The 26,248-nt window shown below is 39.2% G+C and overlaps 1 protein-coding gene across 2 annotated transcripts; it reads right to left on the bottom strand.

Moving 5' to 3' along the window:
* Nucleotides 1-3,707: 3,707 nt before the first annotated feature.
* On the bottom strand, nucleotides 3,708-23,818 carry LOC125771757 (synaptotagmin-B). 2 transcript variants are annotated; one of them, XM_049442707.1, is made up of 7 exons: nucleotides 22,295-23,818; nucleotides 9,510-10,034; nucleotides 9,312-9,395; nucleotides 8,659-9,052; nucleotides 8,380-8,570; nucleotides 6,703-6,939; nucleotides 3,708-6,626 (listed from the first exon to the last, which is right to left on the bottom strand). In XM_049442707.1, the coding sequence occupies exons 2-7, from the start codon at nucleotides 9,945-9,947 to the stop codon at nucleotides 6,342-6,344; spliced, it is 1,629 nt and encodes a 542-aa protein (XP_049298664.1). In that variant the 5' UTR covers nucleotides 9,948-10,034; nucleotides 22,295-23,818; the 3' UTR covers nucleotides 3,708-6,341. The 2 variants fall into 2 exon arrangements, with proteins under 2 accessions (XP_049298664.1, XP_049298665.1); XM_049442708.1 differs by having other exon boundaries at nucleotides 9,510-10,029.
* Between the last annotated feature and the right edge of the window lie 2,430 nt (nucleotides 23,819-26,248).

The raw sequence follows: 26,248 nt of genomic DNA, 5'->3' as shown, positions 1-26,248 counted from the left end.
ATTCACGCACCGCACCAAGCAAACCATGGCCCAGACATGCGTTTCTCGTGGGTTATGTGTGCATGCGTGCATTTATAATTACCGCATGTTGAGTTGGCGACACCTCGATAGGTCGCTTCCGTTGCCCTGTTTTCCAAAACTTCGAGTAGAAGAAAGGGAGTTTTTTTTGTTATCGGATTCGAGCCATATTTGGTTCTTGTGTTTTTTTTTCCTCGCTAGATGAGAGATATTGAGCTTGTTACGTCAGCAGGGTGTGATTTGCCTTGGTTTAATGCTTCGTTTTAATGCTGTTGAGAAGATATAGTGAAGGTGTTTAAGTAAGAAACTTTTGATGTTATTACTATGAAATATTCTTTGATCATACACGTGTCACTTTTTTGGATAATGTTCAAAATATTTATATAATTAAATTGGTCGATATATGGAGAAGAATTGAAGAATAGACGGAATTGGAAGAATAGCCTAAGAACAATGAAATTCCTTGGATTTTCCTGAAGATAAGATACTTCAAGAGACTGAGGTCTTAATGTTCAACAACTTAAGTTCTCAAGATTAGAAGGTATATTGCGCGATCATATGAAGATCTGATTCTTGTGGATGTCGGAAAATTGAACTCGTTATTAGACTTATCCCATTTTTTGCTCCGAATTTCTGACGACATCGGGTAAAATTTAGATTACAAAAAAACAATATTTTTTCTTTTTGACCAAACCACAGTATGATGAACGAATTTCAAGATTCATTTGTTCTTTTTTTTAAACACGAATTAAATTGGTTAACACGAAACAATTCGGAAAATGACAAATGATCACCATTTGCAAGACTCAAAACTAATGATTCGCCGGAAACGAAACACCGATTAGTATTCGTACACAAAGTTTAACAGAAATTGGATCACATTTGTAAGTGTCAAAATTGTGTCAACCACACTTGTTTATTTGTTTACTTCCGGTGCTTATTTCATTCGCTTTCGTCTTTCTAATCCGCTTCTCAACCACACGCAACAGAAACTTGTGACGAACTAACAAGCGACATTCGTCTCCAAGTCCAGCGAACCTGCAGACGTTTGGTCGTTTGTTCAATTGATTAATTAATCAAGAGTGTTAGTTCATGCTTCCAATTCCCAATTCTCGCCACACTGTACCATTGTTGTACGTTTAAATTATTATTACTGTTGCCGCATCATCATGTATGATGATGATGATGGTACGGCTTTTTAGCTGTCACATTCACACAGGCGCACACACAAATTCCGCGCGATTGGTGGCAACTTATGGTTTATTTGTCAAACACTTGCGTACGATCGGCCACTCCTCGACTTACCGAGCGCAATAAAAACAATCGTTATCGTTTTGCACACCACACTAATGGCGAACCGGCAATTGTGATTGTTGTATTTCAACTCCATTTTGTTACTAGGACTCATATGATCATATACATATATATTTGTTTGAAGATGGTGCGCGTCGGTAGTTTGTTTGCTGTTGCGACTCTTTGCGATGCAATTTCAACAAACGTACGTGCGTAAAATTGTCAAATGCAAAATCCAACTTCCCATCGTATTCACCATTCACCGGTGCTTTATATTCAAATTTGATAGTTTCGGTTTGCTGTTTGATGTTTCGGTTCGTGTGTCACTTGTTTGCAGAAGATTTGTCGTTTGTTGTTGTTTTTTTTGACAAATCAACAAACTAGCTTCACTGTTTTTTTATTAACAATTTACTGTGCCACGCGCTTAGCGACAGCTCCCACCGAGTGTACGCACCGAAAGTCCTGCCGTTGTACGATCGTGTACCGCGAAGTCAAAACTAACGATGTGTTGGAGCACCACGATCAACTCGATCCTCCAAAAACGGGTAGTTTGTTCGGAAAACTTCGGAAGAGAAATACAACCATGCGTGAGAGGGCGAGAGAGAGTGAGCAAAACGCATGAGAATGAGAGGAGATGCATCTCGCAGCATCAGCAAAGATGAAATAATCGGTAGTTATGTTTTTGTTGTATGTTAAACATTATTTTATTTCAAAATTATGCTTTCATCGTTGAAAAATTGCTTCTGATGGTACAATTTGGTACTAAGTTAGTGTTGATAAGGCATAAATTATGCTTGTGTTGATGATCACCATTGACGATCTAATGTTGTTTTGATCTGTATTTTGAATATTAACTGTTAAGTTGTGAAAAAAACTTATAAGAAATTACAAAAAAGGTTTTGATAGTAGAATCGTTACTCGAAACTTACAAAAGATTGCTATTAATTTATTATACTTATCTGAAATTGCAACTTTATAACACATTTGATCAGATGTTTGTGGTAATTAACGGTCATTTGCTAACGTTACAAACAATTTTCCTTATCAGTATTGTTTGCATTTTACATCTTTTCCCAATGGTTGTCCATCGGAGTAATACTATTTCTCTCTGTTTAGATTTATTCTAATCTCACCCGCTAGCGTGGTTTTTGCTCTCGCGTAAATTTCTCTTTCCTTTCGCTGGTTCTCTTCGCTCGCATTATATTGCTCTCATCTGACGAATCGGTTGCTAAGCGACAAAACATCATCGCGTGCTGCAACTATTTACAGTGAAGGCGAAAAAAAGTCAACACATATAATTCTTCAATAAAAATAAGCGATTTTTTTTTCTTTTACGGTTTATTAACGGTTATCGGTATATTATTGTTGAGTATTTCTTGCTTTAGTTAATTATTCAGTTAAAGTTCAAATAATCAAAAGTTGTTTTCGGAATAGAGTATTAAGCTATAATTGTCTAGCTTAGGTTTTTTGGTCTGAGATCATGGAGTTGAGATGCCTGAAGATCAAATCAAGGAGATCAGATGCCTACTGATGAAGGAATGTACATTCTGGTGCGTATTAATACGAAACAAGAAATGAAAGGAAGAGATCCACAGGTTTCTAGCGATAAGCTGACAATTACTCAGAATTACTCCTCATTAACCGATAGCCTAACAAGAGGCAATTTCAAAAAAAAATCGACTTTGAAGCTCCAAAAAACCGTTTTTTATACTTCTTTATCAAAAAATAAATAGAAATACATAAATAAACAAGATGCAATTAACTGCAAATTGAAAAAGGACACAAACATGCTGTATTTTGCTACATTTTCCCATCGCACAATGGATGTATGTAGCTTCATCACACAGGTTCACATTCGGAAATTCCATAATTAGGTTAATACATTTCACTCATGCATGCTCAATCACAGGCCACAGCCGGTACGAAGGGCAAAAGGGACCTTTTCTCGTCCCTTCATTTGTAGTGCGGGGTATCAGATTTGCCACACTTAATTACGTTGACACGGGCGTAATTAGTAACGCAGGACATATGAATAATGGCAAAGCCACCATCAAAAGGGCTATTGAAGTTAACAAAATAGTGGTGAGGGCAGTAACGCTAGAATGAAAGCAAAAATTTGCCACACATTGTTGGGAATTTCAGAGAGCTATGTTGGGACGTTGTTGGAATTGAATAGGAGCATTGAACAAAAAGTAGGAAAACTCACCTTTAAAGCACATTTCATTGAAGTTGTCCCGTGTGCAACATCACCCCCGGTGTTCTTGGTCAAATGGAAATGTCAAAAGTTCAATGTCAAATGGTTCATCAGGATGCAGGAAAGGATATCCGTCCGTACACGGAATCGTGATGATGTCTTCCCACCCATTCGGAACTTGAAACTAGTGACACCCGTTGCGTTGTTGTTTGTGTGTGTTTATTCGATTTTTTTTATTGAAAATCCAATATTTTTCACCTTGCGCTGCTTTGCTCAGAATAATCTTTCCCCGGGGATGCCTTATATCTGTCTTGTAAGTTTCCTATTATCCGCAATTGTTTTGAACGTGACAGTTATGTCACGATAGTTTTCGGTGCATTGAAAGGAAGGTGCAACTTTTTTTTGTTTGTTAAGTGTGAGTAAAAAGAATTGGATTTTAGGGGAAACTTAAACGTATCCAGTACCGTTACGGTAGGGCAAAAGCACGTAGCTTAAAGTTCGGGCGTGGGAACATGCTGCAAAGATCCACACTTCGGGGCAGTGTATTAACACTACGAGGCTTAAGGATTATTTACGTGCCAGGAAGATACATGCAAAGGGGTTTTGTTCACACCTTTGGGTATTGGATTAAGTGCAATCAGGTAGGTAAATAGACGTCGAATAATAATTATATTAAGGAATTATATATTCCTTCCTTTTTTTAGGCGTTTTGTAAACTTGCGGTTCGCTAGGAATGTTACTGATATGATGGAATGAGACGAAACAACCAACCCTGGTGGCCGGTCTTTGACTAATTGAGTTGTTAATTACAGCAGCACCACACCACCCGCCACTACAGAGGGTGTATTATGAGCATTTGAAGTCCATTCTGGTCGTATTATTTTATTTCCTGGTTGCATTGTGGTTGCGATGCTTTGCATTCTAATCATTCGACAAAAAGGTACCATATTTATAATTGGGTTAATAATATTCCAAACTGTCGAGCGCTTTTATCTGGTGGTTTGCTTCTACGGATAGGTAAGGTTGTAACAGTGCTGGTTCCGACAAAATATACTTTTATAGCGCCATCTAACCGGTGGACATGCTCTCGGTTCCATATTTAATACAGACACCGAGGGCAGCTTAGTTCCGCTGTCGTTTTTTTCTTTTCTTTTGTTTTATATGATCATATCATAACCTTTAGATTAGTGTATAAATGTTACCAATACGCATATAAATAGTGCCATGTGTTTTTTTTTTTGTTGTATAATCATACGAATACGTACAAATTTGACTTGGTACTACAGTAGAATTTAATGTAGGACACATTTAGTTTTCATATTTGTTTGTGTTATCTTCTTCGTTTGTAATAGTTTTTTTTCTCTTTTACTTCCATCAGTCACCAAACTGTTACATTTTAGTTTTAATTTGTTTTTTCTTTGGTTTTTTTTGTTTTGTTTTCAAGTCTAATTCGTTTCAGTACGGCATATAAAACATTTATACTTTGTGTGTGTTAGAAGCGTTTGTGTTTTGTGTATTTTGTTGTTCTTTTTTTGTTGCCCATTTCATAATGTTCTTTTTTTGAAGTTTTCTCCGTTTTTTTCCTTTGTTTGGATATTTGGTTTAAAATATTATACATAAATATACGCTCATGCTTTCACTTTTGTGATTTTCTTTAGTTAGTTATAAGCTTTCGTTTAACTGCCTTGTGTTAAGCTCCATTTTCGTTAGATAGGTCTTGTTTTTGTACCGCACCGTAGACAAAGCGATAATTTATCTTATGTTCCCTCAATATCGTGAGCTTGTTTGTTTCTTTTTTTATAAATTTAGTTACATTTTGCCATTTTTTGTTGTTATTTTGTTTTTTTGGTATCTTGTTGTTCACTCTAGTTTTATGCTTGTTAGTAATACACTTGAGCTGAATAAATATGTTTCTTCGCTTTATCTTCATTTCCTTCCATTACATTTCAATAAAGTTTTTACTTTTCATCAGTCTACAATTTACAACGGTGTTTTCTTTGCATATGCTCAACTCAGCTCTCGATATAGCAACTTAAACGGTGGAAAGAATAAGGAGAACTACATGTTATACCCTTTTTCAATTAAGTAAATACTAACATTTCAACAATTATCCTGCTGTGCATTGATATTTGAAACCTTCACATTTGATGTATGGTAACGAATTAAAATGTATCAAAAAAACAACAATTCTCTCATTTCTTTCCCTTACAAGATACAAATAAAAATATTCGAAACAAGTTTAATACTATTTTGAAATGTTTCTTTTTGTGTTCTGCAATCTGTCATCTTTGGCTGGAAAGATTCAGATTATAATCAAGATTACGACTTGTACTCTTCTACGGGATGTAACCGATCCTTACTCAAAACACAGAAAGAGTAGAATGATGGGAGTAAATAGAATTTGAGTTTTTTAAGGACAACTCTTTTTCTCGGCGCCATATTTGACCAGCACCTTGAACCAGTGTTAGTAAGACAGTTCTTCTATGCAGATTGCATACTTTCCAGGGCGAACTGCTTGGTGGGAAATATTCGCCTGCATTTATGCAGTAACATTATGTGATCTACAATACAAAACAAGCTTTAAAAAGAATCGCTGTGTCAACTGGCCCTGGTACTTGGCCGGTTAGTTACCTCTTTGGTTTTTATGGGATGGTTCGTTTTTTTTTTTCAAGTCCCCGTTACATCCTTGTGTCCTTTATATATCTTTTTAGCTCCCTTTATGTCTCAACATCGTTTTCGTTTTTGTTTGCCCAATTCCCAGCTGGATCGTTTCGTTTATCCCTTTTTCGGTGACTTCGTTTTATGTGTCGTGTGTCGCACATTTGCCACCGGCATCTTATCGAAGAACGTGCCACATGGCGATGGGTTTACGATTGTTCTGCATCAGATCCTGCCAGTGCAGCGTGCCGCTACCACCTTCACGCAAACCCACCCCACAACCCAGATCCTGTCCCTCGGCTTCGTTGGACGTTACGAACAGTTCGACACCGGCGTCCTGCAGCTGTGACGATGGCAACTCAAACGTGAACGCTTCATTCCAGATCGGATTGGTTGGGTCTAGCGCACGTATTGCACTGGTTTTGCGTTTTTTCGTGCGCTTATCATTAACCAGCAGATACAGCTAGCGATAGTGGAGGGTTGACATTCGTTCAAGCATTTGTGTTTCAAGAAAAACTGCGGCACTCAAGCATACTCACCTTAACGAACGGTTCGTGGGAGATGGATAGATTTTTGGCCTTCATCACAACCACCGTGAGCCGCTCGGCTTGGGGCAGATAGCTGAGCGAGATTAGTAGTTCGGCTGTTGAATCGGAAGGTTTGCGAACGGCGATCAAATCCCCCCACAGCTCGCAACCGGACAGGTCCAGTGTGTTCAGCAGGAAGCGTATCTCACCGATGACTTCATCATGCGAAAACCGATCGTAATCCAACAGCTGAACACAAAAGAGTCCAAACGAGAGAAAAGGGAAAAACGTCAATCAATGAAAATGGAAAAAGTATATTCTAGGAATTGAAAGGAAATTTGTAACAAATTCCTGTAACTGTATTTTTTTTTTTGCTAGGAAAAGGAAATGAAGCGGAAAACAAATTTTCCAAACTATTCAGAAACGTAAACAACAACAAGTTTTATTTTTTTCCCCCGCTTGATACTTGTGTTACAGGTCACCAAGAAATTGAATGACGTTTACATTAAAAGTATTATTTTTTTGCGAACCATTGCTTAACGTTGGTTTCGTATTTCGGTGAATTAAAACAAAAGAACTTATTACTGGAACTGCTGAACTCCATTCGAAATGTGAGGAAAAAAAGACAACAAATTTCGGATGAATAACAGCGATTCAATTAATTAGCATGATGGTATAAACTAGTCCTTGTAGGAAAATTTGGTACTCGTTTATGGAAGTGATGTTCGTTGAATTAAAACATTTAATATGAAATATTTATTTGATTAAAATTGTACTTTGAGGATAAATGTTTAGCAAAGCAAAAGTTCAGTTTTCATACATCACACGTAATCGCTTTCTGTGACAATATTCATCATGAATAGAACCTATAAAACGTATAAGAAATTCTATTGTTGCTCGTTTCTGTACAGGTTTTTTTGTCAGCCAAATTTCACAATTTCTCGTCATAGAATTTTTACAAAAGACACAATACGGTTCGATTTTTTTTTTTGCGAAAAACCATTCCGTTTTCGAATGTGTGCCCGAACAATAAAATACGAATATAAATTGCACTAAAAATGTCGAACCGAGCTGTCTGTAGATTCTATTCATTCCCAACGCACACAATGAAACGTCATAACCATAAAAAAGGACGGATCAAGGGCGAGTTTCTAGCGATTTCGACCTGGTACGACGGAATCACATTTACATCCCGAGGTACAATCGATACGATTACATGCACAGAAGATCCTTTACGCATGCTGAACTAAGCCGCCTAAGGTGTTAACATCCATTCAAAATCCCAAACAACGTTTCAAGGTTCGTACGGTGTCAGACAAATTCCTTGAAGAAATATGAATGAATAGCATCCATGATGGATTGTGAGTTCAGCTGAAGGTTCTATGGGTGACCCCGGAAAAAAATAAAATATGTATTTGCATATTGCCCTCGCATTATCATCACATGGGTGATCCGGATGTTAAAATTCCAGTACCTTAAATGTCCATAAAAACCCAGAATGACAACATATCTCAAAGTAGGATTCATTTCATGAAGAGTTTTGAGTTTGTTTGTTTGGGGTTATCATTGAAATTACGGCAAAATACCAACTTTTGCACTAATAGCAAATCCCAACAAGTGCACTAACGAACTCGGTACCAGAATAGTTTAAATTACATACAAACATGACCGTTTTCCCTTCCTACGTACCTGCAGCACAAAGTTGCTCTTGACTAGGTTGCGAGGTTTCAGTGGGAATGAGAGTTGCTGATCAAAGTACGGATGCGTTTCAGTTCGATGGACCGCCGTCTGTTGCGTCCGTTGCTCATCGTCCGGCTCCAGGAACATCTTTACGTACGGATCACGAAATCCCGTATCTCCAGCAGGCGTTAGATCTTGTGCTGTTTCGGTGGTTTGGAGGAGTAAGAAATATTTCCGATCATTAGAAACAGCCGATAGGATGAGGATGAAGATTGAATCGTGCCATACCCTCAACCAAATGTACCAACAGTTCTTCCTTGCCGCCATCGTACTTCAACCGTAGATGAAAGCGTCCCAGTACGGAGTGGATGTCATTCGCTGCCAAAATCACCGGAACACGTCTTCGGGGCGAACGGCTGCTATCAGACCGGATGGAACCGATAGGGCTGTCTGGGGCGTTCGCGTCACCCGCCAGTGACACTACGCCCGAGAACGTGCTGTTACGTTTCTTGGGTGAGTTGAACTCGCGCGGAACACCACTGCTAACGACCGAAGCAAGACTAGCTTTGCTGCCACGTTCCATACCGTCCGTTAATCCGACGGCACCAGCATTATTTGTGGCACCGATGGGAAAGCGTCCCTCCAGACTGAATGTACGCATGGGGCTGGGTGAACGAGATTTCTATGATGAAGAAGAAAACATATTTAGCTACTTTTGTGACTCGTTTATTAAGAATCAAATTTAATACATTTATATGATATAAATTGTACAAAATATTCCTTATGTTCTTATTCTGACAAGCGAAATTCAAACAAAACTACAAATCGCCTAAAGTTATGCAATTTGCGTTACAAAACATTAGATTTAAGACAAGTATTGCTTTTATACACCAAAAAATTCATACATTGTATACAATACAATTAGACAGACCGGTACCTACCCTCAAGATAAGATTATCGGAAGTAGTTGAGCGTGTGTCACTGTTGGCGTGTGTCATAAATTTTGGCACACTCTCTCGGTAGCTCTGTATAACAAATAGAAGAAAAAAACAAACACACTTACTCCATCAATCCTTTTTTCTCGCTAACACATGTACCACTGTACGAGCATAACCATTTGCTTTTAGGAGGAAACATACCGAACTTCTCGAATGGACACTCTCCATGCTGTTGTTGCGTGAGCCAGCGGAAGTCGCAGGATGTGACGGACGATAGCCGGACCCTCCGCGTGTGTCACCGGTGCCGTACGATTTTTTTGTCGATCCTACCGCCGCGAGCGGTGGTTGCAGTGGACTGGGTGTTACTTCCACCGGACCAGTGCCGAGCGTTTCCGAGCTAATCGAATGATGAACGACACTGCTAGCTGGCTGTACCGGTACCGAACCACTGGACACGTTACAGTCCTGTAGATTGATCTTCCGGGCCGCCTTTTTCTCTTCCAACCGGTCCAGCTCGGCCCATTCTTTACCCTTTCGGCGTACCACGTAGTACCGGTACATGACGATCGTGACGGCTACCAGCAGGGCTAGGCCGGTACCGGCGGCTGCACCGAGCACGGCCGAGCTTACAAACACCATACTGGCTGCGAATTTCGATAGACTCGTAACGAATATCCCAAAGGAATGCAGAGACTATCTCGCTAGTCTGATGAGTGAAATACTTCGCTAATGGATAAGAGAAAAGGTAGACAAAAAAGGAAATAAATTAAAGCAAATCCTACACCACGTAGACGATTCAGTGAAGTGTGCAAGAATGAAAGGAGAGAAAAACGAAAAGAAAAACTTCAGCCTATCCATCATTGCTGCTCGAAGTGGTGGCAAGTTTATTGCTCACATCAGTATGTGACACAAATTGGGTTCATTTACACCAAAAGTAACTTATTTCTTTAGTTGTGTATTGTAGTGCTACTTTTTTAAGCGTAGTTTTGGTAGAGAAGTTATAAATTTTTGATTCAAATATGAGTACTTTTTAAAATAATACTTGTTTAGAAGTATAATTTACCTGCTTTTATAACATTTTGGTAAATTAAATTACTGAACTAGGGAAAAACCGCCTGAAAGTATGCAACCTGCACGGTTTTTGCTTTATGTTAATCTTGCTGCGACTAAGGATAAACACATTGCATACTTTTAGGGACATCAAATCACTATTTTTTTGCATTTTCATATAAACCAGCAATGGTACTCAAATTTTTTATCGTAATAGTGTTAATTAGTCAATAATTCATATTTACTCTAAAGGGTAAATACTAGAGTTGGGTCGAAAGAACGGTAACTGTACATTTCGTTCAGTTCAAGCAAATGATCGAACGAACTGCGTTCGTCAAAAACTGTGAATACAGTTCGAGCGAACTGCACGTCCTAAGTCGCGAGCGAACTGTAACGACATGTAGAACGAATAGCACGTTCAAAATCGCGAGCGAACTGTAACGACAAGTAGAATGAACGGCATGCTATGCATACGTGTGAGTGATTGTGAAAATTTCACACAACATCCATTACATTCACGGAGTGAGTCAAGTTGACAAACGAGAGAGAGTAATCGCAAACGAGAGACCCTTTTTTTATTCATAAAGAACGGCCTGGCCGTATTGCTACGAGGGACCCTTTCTTATGGGAAAATAATATTTAAATAAAAAGAATCGAATTTTCAACCGCCAAATATTGGAAAAAACAGATAAAAAAGAGGCGGGAAAAGTACGCTCACACTGAGATATGCACATTCAAATTTCGTCATAGTCATGATCGAATAAAATTAAATACTATTTTTTTGGCGAAGCATCATGAATTAGTGCATACTGCTGGATTATTTCTTGTAGATGATGAGTAATTAATTTTCCATAAATAAGAAGAAGCACATTATTGATAATATTCCATGCGCAAATAAATTCCAAAATGAAATTAAAGATCTTTTTTACTTAATTTTTTTTTGTGGTCGAACCAAAACGCTTATATTAATAATTTTCATAATTATTTTGTTTAGGATGCCTATGTTTCAAAATAATCTTTTTGTGCTTATAACATTATGGATGAAGAATGTTGTTAAAAAACAATAAATTTTGCTAATTTTAGCCATGCATTGCCATGTTGACCGTGCACAGTGGCTGTCCGTTCACAGGGGCTTCAAATGCAAAAATATAATAATTTGTGGTGTTATGATTGTCAGTACCTCGGAAAATGAACGTAAAACCTGTACCGTTCGTTCAGTTCTTCAAAATGAACGAAACAGTTCGCTCAAGTTCACATGAAAATAGGAACTTTACCAACTCTAGTAAATACGTAATATTAGGTCGGCAGTTAATTAATCAGCTCTATCCGTTATGCTGACACTCAGAAAAGTAGGTTATGTACGCAAAAGATTCGTACCAATCATAATCAAGAAGCTTAGCCAATCGTACAGGTAGTTTATTAATTATTTAACCATCGAAAAACTAATCTTCAGTTTCTTTCACATTCACAGCACCAGAAGGTGGGTTGGGTCACTTATAATCAGGAAACCATTCATCACGTAATGCATTTTTTATTGCTCCACTTGGTTGGTGTGCGACCAAACAAAATGAAAGCACTCATTTCGATAACTCTTTTCGCCAGTAAAACCTCCTCCTTCGGTACTAATTACCGTAAACTAATTTACCACCAAGCGGAACCACCACCATCACAGCTAGTGTACACGTGCTGTAAGTAATGGTTGAAGTAGCTTGATTAAATTACCATTTGGTTGTGAAAATCGTGTGAAAGCTTCTGCACACTCATTCTTGCATTCGAGGGCTAATTATCGGCTAGCAGCAAGTTGTGACTGTTTCAAGGAAGCGATACGCGATAAGCTTTTGTAATTCAGATTGAAGTGAACTTGCCACGGAAAAGGATTTGCGTCGTTAAACGTTCAACCGCTATTTATTGGCTCGTTGATTCGCCGTAACCTACAACAGTGGTGTACCCAGTTCCCAGATAGCAAGAGGAAGCTTCCAGGGACTGGTTGATGGACGTTTTGGTTGTCTTCGGAAATCATATCTGCCGGAAGAGAAACCGCAGAAAGACGGTAGAGACGCACCGGACGGAAATCAAACTGGCGGAAACACGGAAATTGGAATGGAAAATCAATGCTTCGCCAAAGGGAAAAAAACATTTCCAACTGTTATCTTCCATTCGATAGGATGTCATTTATTGGTTTCCTTTTTTACCTTTTGCGTTCGATGGAACTTATCTCTCTCTCTCTTCTTGGCTTTAACGACCTTACAGGTCACGCCGGCCATTTCTGGCTTACTAGACTTATTTTACCACGTAGCCGGATAGTCAGTCCTTGCTACGGGGGGACGGTCCGCATGGGATTTGAACCCGGTCCGGCCGTGTGGACTGGCGCCGTTTATCACATGCACCACCGGGCCGCCCATGATGGAACTTATCTAGAAGGTTTAAATTAAACTTCGTTTTTTTCTTTAAAAGGCTCACATTACGTTTACATCCCTGCAGGAGTTTTTCTTCACACTTCGCTACTACCACTCTGTTTTGGGGCAAATGATGGATTGTGGAAAAATTATTTATTTATACAAAAAGTTTATCGCAAATTCGAACTTTACTCGACCGCAATTTTTTTTCTTTTCAACTTTCATTATGGCGTAACAGACAATTCAAACCCTTTGGATCGGAATTGTTCTTCCAGCTGAAGTGTTTTCGTTAGTTTCAAGAGCATCCGACCAAAGTTAAGCCGAGTTTTGGTTGGACAAAAATTTGAAGATGGTTTTTCTTTTAAAACAGTGAAAAAAGAACTCATTAAAAACAGTGAAACAAAAGTAAAAAGTATGAACATGTTTGGAGCATATCGAAACCAGAAACCAAAATTTAAGGGAATCGCTTGAAGCCTACAATGTTGTCGACAATAGGTTCGATTTAATTAAAAACGAAGCCACTTTAATTCGTGGAAAAATAGAATGACAATTGATTATTTGTTTGCTTCTGGTGATAACAATATCGCCCACATTACTTTTGATTAATACAATTAATCGTATTACATGGGATCGAGCAGTTTACAAAGGAATTAAACTAAATAATTCTGTTCTGTTCTTCCTACTTTAAAACCCAAGTAAACAGTTTAACAATCGGCTAATAGTTTTCTGCATTCAATTTATTTTTTGTGCTGGAGTTTTCACTTGATAAAACATTTTTCAAACGAGCAAACATCACCAAATAAAATACCTCCCGGTTATTTATTTTCAAACCTGATCGATAATCATCTGGTTGATACGGAAAAGTGGAAAAAAATTCAGAAGCATTTTAGTTTTTCACCATAGAAAAGAACGCTAAAGCCATGATGGCGGTGTCATTTTACGCCGATCAATTTCAATCAACTCTCATTCGGATAGTTCCACCTACAGCATCAAATATACAACAACAAAAAAACAACCCGGAACAAACACAAACCTTCTTCCCAGTGTGCCGGGAAGCACAGATTGGGCGAAAGTGACCTAAAATAAACAACAGCATTAAAGTGATTGATTGTATAATCTATCGGGTAAATCCTGGCGATCCCTTTCGCTTCACTTGGCCCCTAGGGTGTGCTACGGTTTGATTAAGTTGCAAATATTCAGCTGCTGTGATGGTACACAACCCCTTTTGACATTATAACAACTGCCGATGGTTGAGGTTTGAGAAGGTCAAACGTAAAAGTTCACCGTTTATGTGTGTTTTTTTTGGTTGATTTTTAAAAACAGATACGTGTGAGTTGTGTGAAAGCTCAAAAAAGCTTTCCATCGGGTTATAAAACTGAAACTGATATCAAACGGAGGTGCAGATCTTTAACGTGGAATTTATTCTATATTTACCAAGTTTAGAAACATTTTCATTGGAATTTCTACCTCTTAAAAGGGAGATAATTAATAGAAAATTACAAAGTAAAATATCGTCTATATGATATTCTTCTTAATAGTTTGAAAAAAAAAATATCTTCAAAATGCTTTCTGCAACGACAAATGAAATTCAGAGCAGAGGGTCACCATGCGATAAATCTTGGAGGAGTTCAGCTCCTTCCATCTCTTTATTGACCTTAAGGCTACATGTGACTGCATACTCAAGGTAAAACTTGACACTGGAAGAGAGCACTATTGGGATCATTGTAACGACCAATGGAAGATAAGAAACTTTGGAGGATGCAAACTCTCAGATTCCTGTGTTATCATCAACGATCTGAGCCTCTCGAGAGCTAGTTTTTTCTCTCTTGAATCTAGTTGCGTTAGAGAAGGTCATTAGCGACAAGGAAATGGAAACTTTGGGAACTTACTAAAAGTCACTCCAGACCTTGTTATACACTGGAGAAAGAAAGATCATCAATTGGACCAAAAAATGGTTTATTCATTTTACTAATAAAACTAATAAAACTATACAAATATAAGCATTATTCGCTAAATAAAACCATCTAAGTCATGTCGGGTTATAAGAATTTCAGCATTGTTAATTAGCCCCAATAGTTAATTACCATTATTACCTCAAGCAATAAAATTGTTAAATAATCGTTAAAAAACGACATTTATTAAACTTCCCACAAAGTTTTGGTAATTACCATTCACACGTCCATAAGCTTGAGCATCACAAACTTTTGCTACAATGTTCATGTGGATTGAACTTTCCTAATGTCCTTAACTGACACCAACTTTCGCACCATTTCCATTGATGTCAAACGGGCGAAACCATCCGAAATGATAGCATGTAGCCTAAAAATAAACTTCCATCAATGACGCTATCGGAAAGTCGTTATCGCCGTATGATTTCCCCTATCAAACACTTATCGTACAGCACAACCTCCAAAGGGTGTGCACCATTTGATCTCAAGCAGCTACGTCTGTTCCACTTTTCACCTTCACGCACTCCTTTCCCTTACTGCGCACGGTCCATTGGCAAAACGACCAATCAACCGGGTCGATTGAAGTGTGTATCGAAAATCGATTTCGTAAAAGGCCAGCGCTGGCCTGCCGCTAGCACTCGTTTGCACAACTAATTCCTGCTCACTGTACGTCTTTTAAGGTTTTTGTTGGTCGAATGAAGCGTCGGCAATAGCATTCACAGTCCAAAAAAAAAAATTGCCTCCAATGAGTTGCTCCCTTACGGCCTGCTCCGGAAATGACAATTATACCTAAATGTGTCAATTACACTGGTAGGTGACCTTTCAGCGGGTGACAGCGAAACGATACTCCGTATCGTGCGTCTCTTGTCTGCAATCTCCCGCCCGTGGGGGGGGTGGGATTAATCAAATTTGTACGCCTCAAACGCCGGCTAGCGATCGATGGAGACGCCTGGTGTCGCATGCAACCAACTGATGGAGACGCCTGGTGTCGCACGCAACCAACTGATGGAGACGCCTGGTGGTGCACAGCACGACGATCTCAACAAAACGGGTTTAGTGAAGAAGCCTTAGCAGTTTTGTGGGAAATGGGAGGTGTGGAAATTAGCCCGCCTTTTCCGCCTTTTGTGTGCTTAATGTGTTCGGCAATATTTTGCCTGAAACGTACCCGCCGGCCAAGCAATAAATAGTAAGCATTACATTTATATATTTATTAATTATCATTTTTTCTGTATAAAACAACGCACTTTACTATTTGAAATAGTCTTCCATCTTAAAGAGCAAGATATGTTTTTATATCTCTTCAAGCAAACTCTGACAAATGTAATGATTTAGCACCAGCAAACGTAACTAGAGAGGAAAGAAACAAAGCACAAAATTACACTTCATCAATCACATGGGCTTCGAATCCCACACCAAAAAAAACAAAACACACTCGTCACGGATGGTTGTTTGCTGTCCCATGGGCTTCACTGCTCATTTATCTGATTTGTCATTTCCGTGGTAAAACTAATTTGCTGCATTAGCTTTCGCTGCGGTACGAACGGTGCCTGAAGAAGGATCGTGTTTTAAGCAGCGATGTGCATGTTCTTCACGGGTAATGCGTTTGATGCCGGCAAAATGTGATTGCTCATACGGTGCCAATTACCGATACAGATTTACTAGCCGGTGAGCTTAATTTGTTCACCCGCGTGGATTGTAATATAGGGTTGTGCCGTGGGGAATATATAAGCTCATTTCTCAAAGAGAATCATCCTTGCTTGTGGTGTTTGATTCCTGGAAAGGTTATTATTAATAAGAGAAATTAAAGAGTAAATAATTTATATATTATACAAGCTCGAAAGCTTCAATATTTTAATAACTCCGCATAAAACGATTAGTTCCAGCCTATACGCTACTTAAGCACATTGTTTAGTGAACTTTTTCAATTGCTGTCAAAGTGATTTCAATTTGCTGTCAATCATACTAAGCGGAAAGTGCATTAACAAAGCACTCACCAAAAGGCCGGTGTCCTTCGCATTTTCTACTGAACAAACCATCCCAGACCAGTGTGATCCCAACACCCAAAGGACACACACACAGGCTGACCAAACAATGAGCTTCATCAAGATTCGCTTCGCAAAAGAAAAGGTCAGTCCACTGCAGCATGTCTTCCTGCTGGAAAGTGCACGACTCACATGGCTATTAAAAGTGACAAGAAAAAGAGAAAGAGAGAGAGAGGGAGGGAAAACAGCTCTGATGAGCCTCATGCATCTACACGCACACAGTGACGGTGGGCAGCCTAATGTTAATGAACTGGAAAATTGCTTTACGAGCGGACGGATTTGTCTTGGTTCAATCATCCACCGCGTGGAGTGATGGAGCGAATGAAAGCGTATTACCCGTCAGTGGAATAAACGAAATCCTTTTAAGCAACCCGCTGCTGACTCGTCTTGCTTCTTTAATTCCATTTCCTCGGTTTTTTAAAATGGATTTATGCGCAGTCAGAATAAATGACCGAAATGAATGGCAGTTTCATACACTGAAGAACATCACGTTTGTTTGTAGTTAACTATTACTAAGAAGTGGAGATGATATAATGTTCAATTCGATGCTTCGGGCAGAATAAACTGGGAACTAGGTTCAGTGAACTGGATAATGTTGGAATCTGTACCAGAGCATAAAACGCTGTTCATATTTGCATGTAAATGATTGGATGGAGTTGCTCAGAAAATTCTCATCCCCTTTGTGTACGTCCAAAACAGACTGGACAAATGACTCGTGACACAAACGATATGGTCAAGTTGATCCTTATGCTAACAGAGAAACTCTTCGGAAGTTAAAACAATTGCTTTGTACTAGTTCTTGGAAGCTGATCTGTTCCGATTACTGAATAACTGGTTAAGTGATTGTTTCTTTACCCTTTCCAGTATATTCTGCAACAATTGAACGGGAATTTTTCGTTTAATTTTTGTTTGAGTCAGGAACATTATACTTTGCTAGAAACTTTAAAAAAGCTAATAAATAGAATAAATAAAGTAAAATCCGCTACCATCTTCTAAACTCTGTTCCTTCCTAAATAAAGAAAATATTTACAACACAAACAGCTTTTTATGATCATTTTTTACTCTTCACTTAATGCCTTGTTTTCCCAACCGAGCATAACAAAAGCGTGCGGGAAAATATTTCATCATTTAATATTGTGCGTTCCTGAAGCGTGCTTCGTCAAAAACAAAACCAGAAAAAGCATCCAACAGCATCCAAACCGGGCAAAACAAATCCATTCCATCGGGTCCTTCCCAATGCCGGGCGAAAAAAAAAACATTATTTTTACAACATTAAACATTATTTTACGTGCGTTACTGTGCAGCTGGATTTTTTTCTCCTGTTTTGTCCTTTTTGCATGGTTTTATTATTTTTACCGTCGTTAATATTATTTCCACACGGTCATGTTTCGCTTCCTTTTCATCCGCTGTTCGACAACGGCGGAATGTCAACAAAACACTTAAGGATTTTATGATTCCCTTCCTGTTCCGGTTCCATTCGCTGTCCGCGTGCACAAGTGTTTGTCATACACACTAACCAAACTTCAGTGATGTTGTGTCTCATCAATCTGGAAAAGCTTTTAATATTATTTTATTTCTTTCGGCCCTGCCTGGTACAGCACGTTGGCGACGAACCGGCTCGAGTTCGGTCAAAATTTGTTTAAGTGTGGTGAAAAATGTCATTGTTTACGGTGAATCTGTGGTGCCATAAAATCAATCAATTATTATCAATATCGTGATAGCGTGACACAGCTTGATGCATTCGATTATCGGTGATAATCTACACGCAACAGATTAAATTTTAGTACTTTACAAATATGGTTTCGACAGCGTGCCATACTGACCATTATTATTCCCATCGCCAGAAAAATAAAAAAACCTCCTTTTTCTACATTTTTTTCGTAAACATCACTATCAACAGTACACGAGAACCGTACTGCACTATTAATAATGTATCATGATTATGACACACGATCCTGGAAAGCAGTCCATGGGAACGGTCACATATGTCCGACTCAGTGAGTAACTTGGGATTCGGCCCAATCACACGATAAATTGACCATATGCCATACGAAACTCATTTCGAATTCATAAAGTGTTTTTGTGAACAGGATTGGAATATTGAATGGCAATTAGTTATTGTTACAAACACAACAAACCTGTCCCTGCTTTACTAATAAGTAGCTTTTGCATACATTTAGGCGCTATTTCAATCTTCATTGCAATAGCTAAAGCGTTTTGTGAGGCGGTTTGCATACTTTAGCTATAAAATTACCAAGCGTTTTTAACGTTTTTGATTGAACTTTTAACGTTTTTAAAATTTTCGAAGAATTTCGAAGAGCTGGAATATATTTTAATTATGTTGGGCTTCATACGCTAGAATAGATTTGTAAAAATAATGCATCAACTGCTTTAGAATGATTAAACTTCAAAAATTGAATAATTAAAATGAAGTATTCAAGTCAAAATAAATGGCCACAGCAACATAAATAAACGATTTAAACGATATAATTTCAAAAAAAAAACAACAAATGTTTCACATTCCCCTCCATTAGACGTCACATTTCTTCTGCAACAATATAACTTTAGTAACAAACGCCCCATAAAGTCGAGCCGATGAATCTTGCTGATCAAGTGATACACTTGATGATAATGACTGTAATCAAAGTTTTCTCTTGATATAACACGCACACACACACACACGCACATTCTGCTACATACACCCACGTGTACACGTGTTTTGATGAGACTTCTTTGAGTAGTGAACTGTGCGAATGAAAATTACTATCATCAATTCCAATCATTTTCATCGTCATTTGTTCCCAGCCAAAAACCCACCTTGTGTGTCGATTCGCTCGCAAGAAGGAAGTTTTGTAAGTTGCCAAACTTCATTCATGCGTAAGCAGCAGCAGACGAAATTGTGTGTCCGGGTTTGAAATTATGCCCCACAATTCAGACGTGCAAATCGGGACTTGATTAGGGAGGTTTTTGGGCCATACCTTGTAAAAAGATTTTCATTATATATTGCTGTAGCGTACGCTCCTCCGGCAATGTTTCGCTCGTGTGAATAATCTATTTCCCGTAATCTTGCTCTCTTATCTTTTATCTGTAAAATGTGTTGCCTATGGCTCAATGTTTGGTTGACACAATTTGCTTTCATTTGCTAGGTTGTTGACTTTAGCAACAAAATAAGCCCATTTTGCTGCACCAGGCTTCCAAAAGTGATGAATCAAATTTAACAAGGCGTGAAGTATCGTCTGTATGTACATAAAGTTGAAGATTTCACGACGTACACCATCGATAAATGTATTTTTTTGTTATATACAGCAAGATGCACAGGAACATGTTGCTCGTAAAGAGTTGTAAAAGTTTCGCTTTGCAAAAGGTAAAATGCTCTAGCGCCTGAATGACTGGCTGTACTGGCTTGTCAAATCACGACCATGACATATAACCCGTCGTTTTCAGCAGCAGCTGCTGCAAAAGTAGCCGATTGACTTGTTGATTAGTTTATAAAAGTTCAGCATTTCCAACAAAATACCCTTTAAGGTTTGGTTAAGGTCAGGTTAACACTGAGTTCTTCCATCACCGATCGTGCCTTGTTGTGCATAACTTCACATTTCAACCTGCGGAACCTTAACACACACAAAACTAGCGATCCATCCCTGCCCATATTTATGGATACAACCGAACAGGGGGTTATAAATTTACACAAAATAAGGCAGAATGAAATCACCTCGACAGCATCATAAAATCGGTTTATCGGTTACTTGCCGTTCTGCGCGGTAAATCGTTCCATGCTCGATAATCTATCGCCCTCCGTGGTGTTGTCCCATTTCCGTACCGCGGCCACCACCAAAAGAAAAAAAAATCCCCATTAAATAACCGCTCGATGGTACTCCATAATTCAGTCAGTGGCTGTGCAAGAAGCGTGTTTTTCAACACTCGACACGTTAGTTCAATCATGCTGGAAACCATCGGTATCGTTTACATGAGAAACCATAATTTACACACGTCAATCAGCATGAAATATTGTGATGGGCTTGTGTTTTTTTTTGTTGCTTATTTTGAAAGATTTTTGGAAAGGATTTATGGATTTTGATGCTGATTATTGACATTAATCAGATTATATTACGTTAGCGGATTTATTACCTCTGTTAAAAGGTTTTACATGTAGTAACGGCGAAAGTGAATCTTAAAAACATAATTTTGTCGTGCGGATTGCATACTTTAGACACAAAATAAAATCATTTAGTTAAGCAAAAAGTTCTTTTAAACCGTTTTTTTTGACGTATTTTCTTGAGTGAAAAATTATTTTAAAATAAATATGAACCCCTTAGTATGAGTGCTGTCCCGAAATGTGTTCTTTGTTCTTACTTCCATCATAAATTTTCACGATGTAAACGATAAAGAAAATGTCACTCATACTGGTTTTGTTTTGTGGCTTTTCTTTAAGGAGGGAAAAGTTAACCCTCGCTGTGTGGTTTAGGTTGACGATACGATTTAACAATATTTTACACTCTACCGTTCTTCAAAGCAACAACCTAAAAGCCTTTCTGTTTTGTTTTTTAAAGAACATTACTAAACTTTTACCTCTCTCGATCGTTATTCTGTTGGGATATTGGAAACAGATTGGCAAACGGTACGAAATGAAGGAGGGAAGAAGGAATGAGGGAGGATTTGCCATACAACATAGAAAATCAGGCTAAAGAAAACGTTTATGGAATACAAGAAAAGGAATACAATCCCAAAGAAACATCCAATAGTAAAAATATCTTTTTGCTGTCTTTGATTATATTATGAAGATAAGAAAAAGGAACGGGATAGAAATTAAAAATAAAACAAAAACATTATCTAGATACAGTCCTTTTACTTTCGTCGAGGAAAATATGGATACGCTTTAAGTAAAAATCCAATTTAAGGCACCGTTTTCCTCATTTCCCTTGCTGATTAACCGCACGTCCTTCAGTGTCGCTTTGTATTGAAACGAAACTTAACTAACTGTTTCTTTTTTCTTTTCTACGTATCTATAAATTCCCCCAAACCGAAGTAATGCTCACATACACGTGTATCCGGCAGAAAACACCCAATCGCCCAGATATAAGCAATCAAAAAAAAAATAGAGGCCACCGAAAGACTCGTTGGTAGCTGCGGTAAACGATAACCATTACAGGTGGAAACCCTTCAGTCTGCATTAGTAACGATCCACTGCACTGCAATATGTTGACGGTGCATGGCCTCCGTACAGGATGGCAACAGCGGCGAAACAGCTGTCTAAAGCATGTCACTAAACAGAAAGCCAACCGACAGAGTGCCACAAAAACACCTTCCCCACCCAAGTACACTGTATTCTAAAATACAGCGTAAAACGTAGTTGGTGTGTATGTGTGTAAATGGTTTCGAAACGAAACGAGCCACTTCCGTGGCTGGAATAGACGAGGAAAACAACCCCCCAAAAAAAAAACAAAAAGGAAGGAAAAGCAATCGAAAGCCCGGAACATGAACCGTATTTGCGTGGTTAAGCCCGTGTCAAGGGAGTAACAAGTTCGACGTCAAAGCTAATCATTACTCACCGTTTCGCGATCCGTAACAAACGGCCAGGATGGCAAACTGGGTACCGTTTCCGACTGGACACGTTTGGCACGTTCTGGTCCTGGGTGGCGTATTTTCTGCGCTGAACGTCCAATTAAAGCCCTCCTCCCCAGAGGATGAACTTTATCTAAACAGCTGTTTCCGCGATGGTGGCCGCGACGGTGGAAATGGACCAATTCGTGCAGCTAAGTTTAAGCTGATTTCACGCGAACTCGTGTGCTTGGTGGTGGGTGCGTGTGTTGGTAGAAGTATGTACCACTATTACCCATTCGTTACATTTCGTTTCACTGCACTTATCGTTGCTCTTCCCATGCACATGGTTCTTGTTACATCATCGACTACGGTCCTAGCGAGGCAGGACTATCGCTTGACACACAATCGCACTCACGCACGCAGATCGGAAATGTCGATTACTTAAACCCCGATCTCATCGAGCATCGTCTGCACGAGCCACTTAATGTAAATACTCCGTGCCGTTGGTGGATGTAAATATTTACCATGCAATACACTATCAGCATTACCAGCTGTACGGACGGTGGTCCACTTTCACCTAACCGAGACGGTTTCTCTTTCTCTCAGTCTCGACAGGAGTGTTACCCAAGGGGAAGATGAACAAAATTATCGTTCCAGGAACGGTTACATGCGAGACATCTTTTAATCCTGCCCAGTTACAACACTAAACCCGGCTGTTAGTATGTCACAGAAGAACAGCAAACAACAACAATAAAAAAACACTTTCACATTGCTCCACGGCAGGGATTTGAATGGATGCTTGCAGGCAGGATTCCTTAACCACATCCACTTCCGTACAGCGCAAACGATCGGATTGCACTGAATACACACGCTTGCTTTAGGCGACGAAACTGGTGCGACTTCGTACGAACGAGCTTTCGGGAGCAGTTCGTGTTTCGCGAAAGCGAAAGCTTTCCCGAATGTCCTGCTGCCGTCTCTTTCAAACGTTGAAGGTGTAATGTGCTCCTTCTTCCTGTCTCAACTAAAGCCTCGTACTTTGCGGATGGCTGGTTTGTTGTTTGCTTGGCACTAGCAGTAAACGTGCGGTTTGAAACGTTCGTCCATACCAAGCGACAGCTGGTAAATGATCGTACAGTGTTGCGTGAAACTGCCCTCTAGACTGGCGCACTCAGATGCGTTACAGTGCGGTGCAAAATTTTCGTTGCTTAAATCTGATATAATAGCTCATAATTATATTAATAAAACGCTATATTAATCTAATTGTTGTAAATAACAACGGGTCGATGCGTGCGTTATGACAAGTTCTGATTACAGCAACTAGGAATAACGATCATCACCACATAACCCTAAGTCGGAACACTGTGAGGAGTCGACATAAGGGTCGACATAAGGGACACATTATAAATGAGGGCGAAAGGCGCGCTTTCGGCCCTCTCTTGTAAAAAACGACGAAGAATAAAGACTAATTTGTGACTTTTCAATTTGATAGAAGACCAACAAAACCTTATGAGTCGTTTTCTTCACAACACTAATAGTGCACTCAACTCTCATATACCAATTTTTTTCGATTCAAGTCGTTATACGAAACTATCAAGTTTCTATCAAGCTTACTGTCATAATATCGATCGTCAATACTAAAAGATCTGGAATCATGATCAACACTAGAATGAAGGCTAGCAGAGAATAGAAGTGAGTGTGACCTCCTCCGTTGGATGATCTCTTGGTGTCGAAGAATTGGTTTTTGGAAGTTTTCATCGTTTTTATCTCACTATCGTTCCTGGAGATGCTCATTACCAGATGCTCGTTATGTGATTTTTTTTCTTGTTGAAAGAGGTATTTGCTTGTTATGCGGAAAACACGTTAAAACGTACGAAAGGAATTGTTTTGTATTTTTAGGCTTTTAAATTGTTCATAATGTGTTTGAAGGTTTCTTGACAAAAAGGGAAGACACTAAACGAGAGGATGAATTTTTTGTTACCCAAAAAAAAAAGGTTAATGTAAAAACTGGCGTGCATAATAATCGTCACTCACTGTAATGTAACACTCTTACCAGAAATGAAAATTCCATCGCTTTACGCGATGTTGTATGGTGTGCAGTTTTCTCCACACTATTCATGCATCCATTGACCCAAACCTTACCCACACTATCATATTACTGGCATTACAAAATAGGATCAGATTTTCCACACAGTTATACCAACATCCGTTTCCAAAATCTGGCCACCCACACACCGATGATACTCCCGCGCGACACGAACCGAAACCAAACCGAGACCCGCGAACGGTTCGGGGTTTGTTCGTTCTCACCAAACGCACCACCACCAGCCCACCGGCACGAAGTGTGAAAAACAACAAAGTACGAAACAGCCGCCGGATGTTGTCTGCTCTCCGGTGCCGTTCGGCTTTCTTTTTTTACTTCACTGACCTTCCGGATGGTAGTAATGAATGAAAATTCCACCATTTGCTCCTTTATTGCTGGTGCACCTTCAACCATGGTGGCAACCTTGCGCTTGCGTTGCGAAAATCTGTGAATTTACCCTCACCGACGATGGTGAAACACCGCCGATGTTGGAAGTTGGTTCCGATGATTTCGTCGCCATCGGAGCCCGTTGTTTGTGTTGGGTGTATTACTACTTGAGGTGTTAGTTCATGTATGCGTTTCGCTAGCGGTGTCCCACTGTAAACAACGCTGAAGCAATGTTTTTCTTTCCTTTTCTTTGCTTCACCATTCGCCATTCCATCCCTGTATTCGTCCACTGCCTCCCCTCTCCATTCGAAGCTTTTGATTGGCATTATCTACGCTTATAAGCTTCTTCGGCATTCGCTCTCTATACAGCGCACACAAAGAATGTGATGTGCGTCATTTGAAGATCCTGTTGCAAGATACGGTTGCCTCTCAACTACGCCAACATGTCGACCGGGTCGTGTTACGTGCAGGGGCAGGAAGGATGTAGTCTTGTAAAACCACTCGTTTTTTGGAGCCGGAGGTTTGCCCGGGCTTTTCCATTCAGCAAGATCGTTTCGGCCCATAAAAAAGTGAAACAGCTGTTAGCCTATTCATCGCATTGTTGTGATGCTTACAGGCACTAATAGGATTCAGCAGGCTAGAGAATTGTAATGACCGTTACAGCAAATTAATCTCTATTACAAGCTACCATTCAAACTTAGGCAAATAATTTTATCTTATCTATAGCGATTAAGTTTTACAATGCTCAATAACAACATAAAACTGGCTAATGCATAAACCAAGCTGTTTTAGTATACTATTCCCTTCAAAGGTTCACTAGTACGTTGTGTTTCTGGTGAATGCGCCTAAATGTATGCAATATTTAAACCGTTTCTTTCCGTGTTTTCTAAAATATCTTTTAATATCAGGATAACATACTTTCAGGCGTTTTATATCTTATGGTATCCCTATGCGCCATAACTTAATTATCAGATCTTAGTAAAAAAGTTGTCTGAACGTCGTATTCGATAATAAAATTGACTTTAATTGCCAATTAACTTTGTTTCACTTTTTCATCTTTCTGTCTGTTTTACAAGTAACATATTATGACTTCATACTTTCAAAATATTTTAAGCAGAACAGGATGGAACCCATGTTTCCTTACACTGGATGAATACACGGTACAAACCACAACCACAAAGCTCGCCGGCTACACATCACACTTCGCTGAGGTTTATGGTCCCGTACAGCGTGCTTGTGGAACTGTTGAATACCAACCCACATGAGCCATATTAGATGGGGTTCGCAAGACAACAACGGCTCGTTTTATACGTTTTGTCCATTGCAGGTGGTTAGATGCTTGGCGATGAGCTTACAGGAGGTAGAAATCTGGAATGTGGGCAATAAACCATTCTTTGGACAAGTTGTTGTTTTGTGTTTGTGCAAGCGAAATATTTCATGCTCAAAGAGTAGCTTTATAGGAAACAAAAAACTTTGCAATACCAGAATGGAAATA

Source organism: Anopheles funestus, chromosome 3RL, assembly GCF_943734845.2.
Source record: "Anopheles funestus chromosome 3RL, idAnoFuneDA-416_04, whole genome shotgun sequence".
Lineage (NCBI taxonomy): Eukaryota > Metazoa > Arthropoda > Insecta > Diptera > Culicidae > Anopheles > Anopheles funestus.
The sequence above is the reverse complement of the archived record's forward strand: the minus strand, read 5'-3'. Positions and strand labels throughout refer to the sequence as shown.

Coding starts and splice junctions, on each gene's coding strand:
- LOC125771757 (XM_049442707.1), bottom strand. CDS start 9,947: ATGGTGTTTGTAAGCTCGGCCGTGCTCGGTGCAGCCGCCGGTACCGGC. Junction 6,940..8,379: donor AGAGCAACTTTGTGCTGCAG/GTACGTAGGAAG, acceptor TTTTGTGTTCAG/CTGTTGGATTACGATCGGTT. Junction 6,627..6,702: donor CCCACGAACCGTTCGTTAAG/GTGAGTATGCTT, acceptor CACTATCGCTAG/CTGTATCTGCTGGTTAATGA.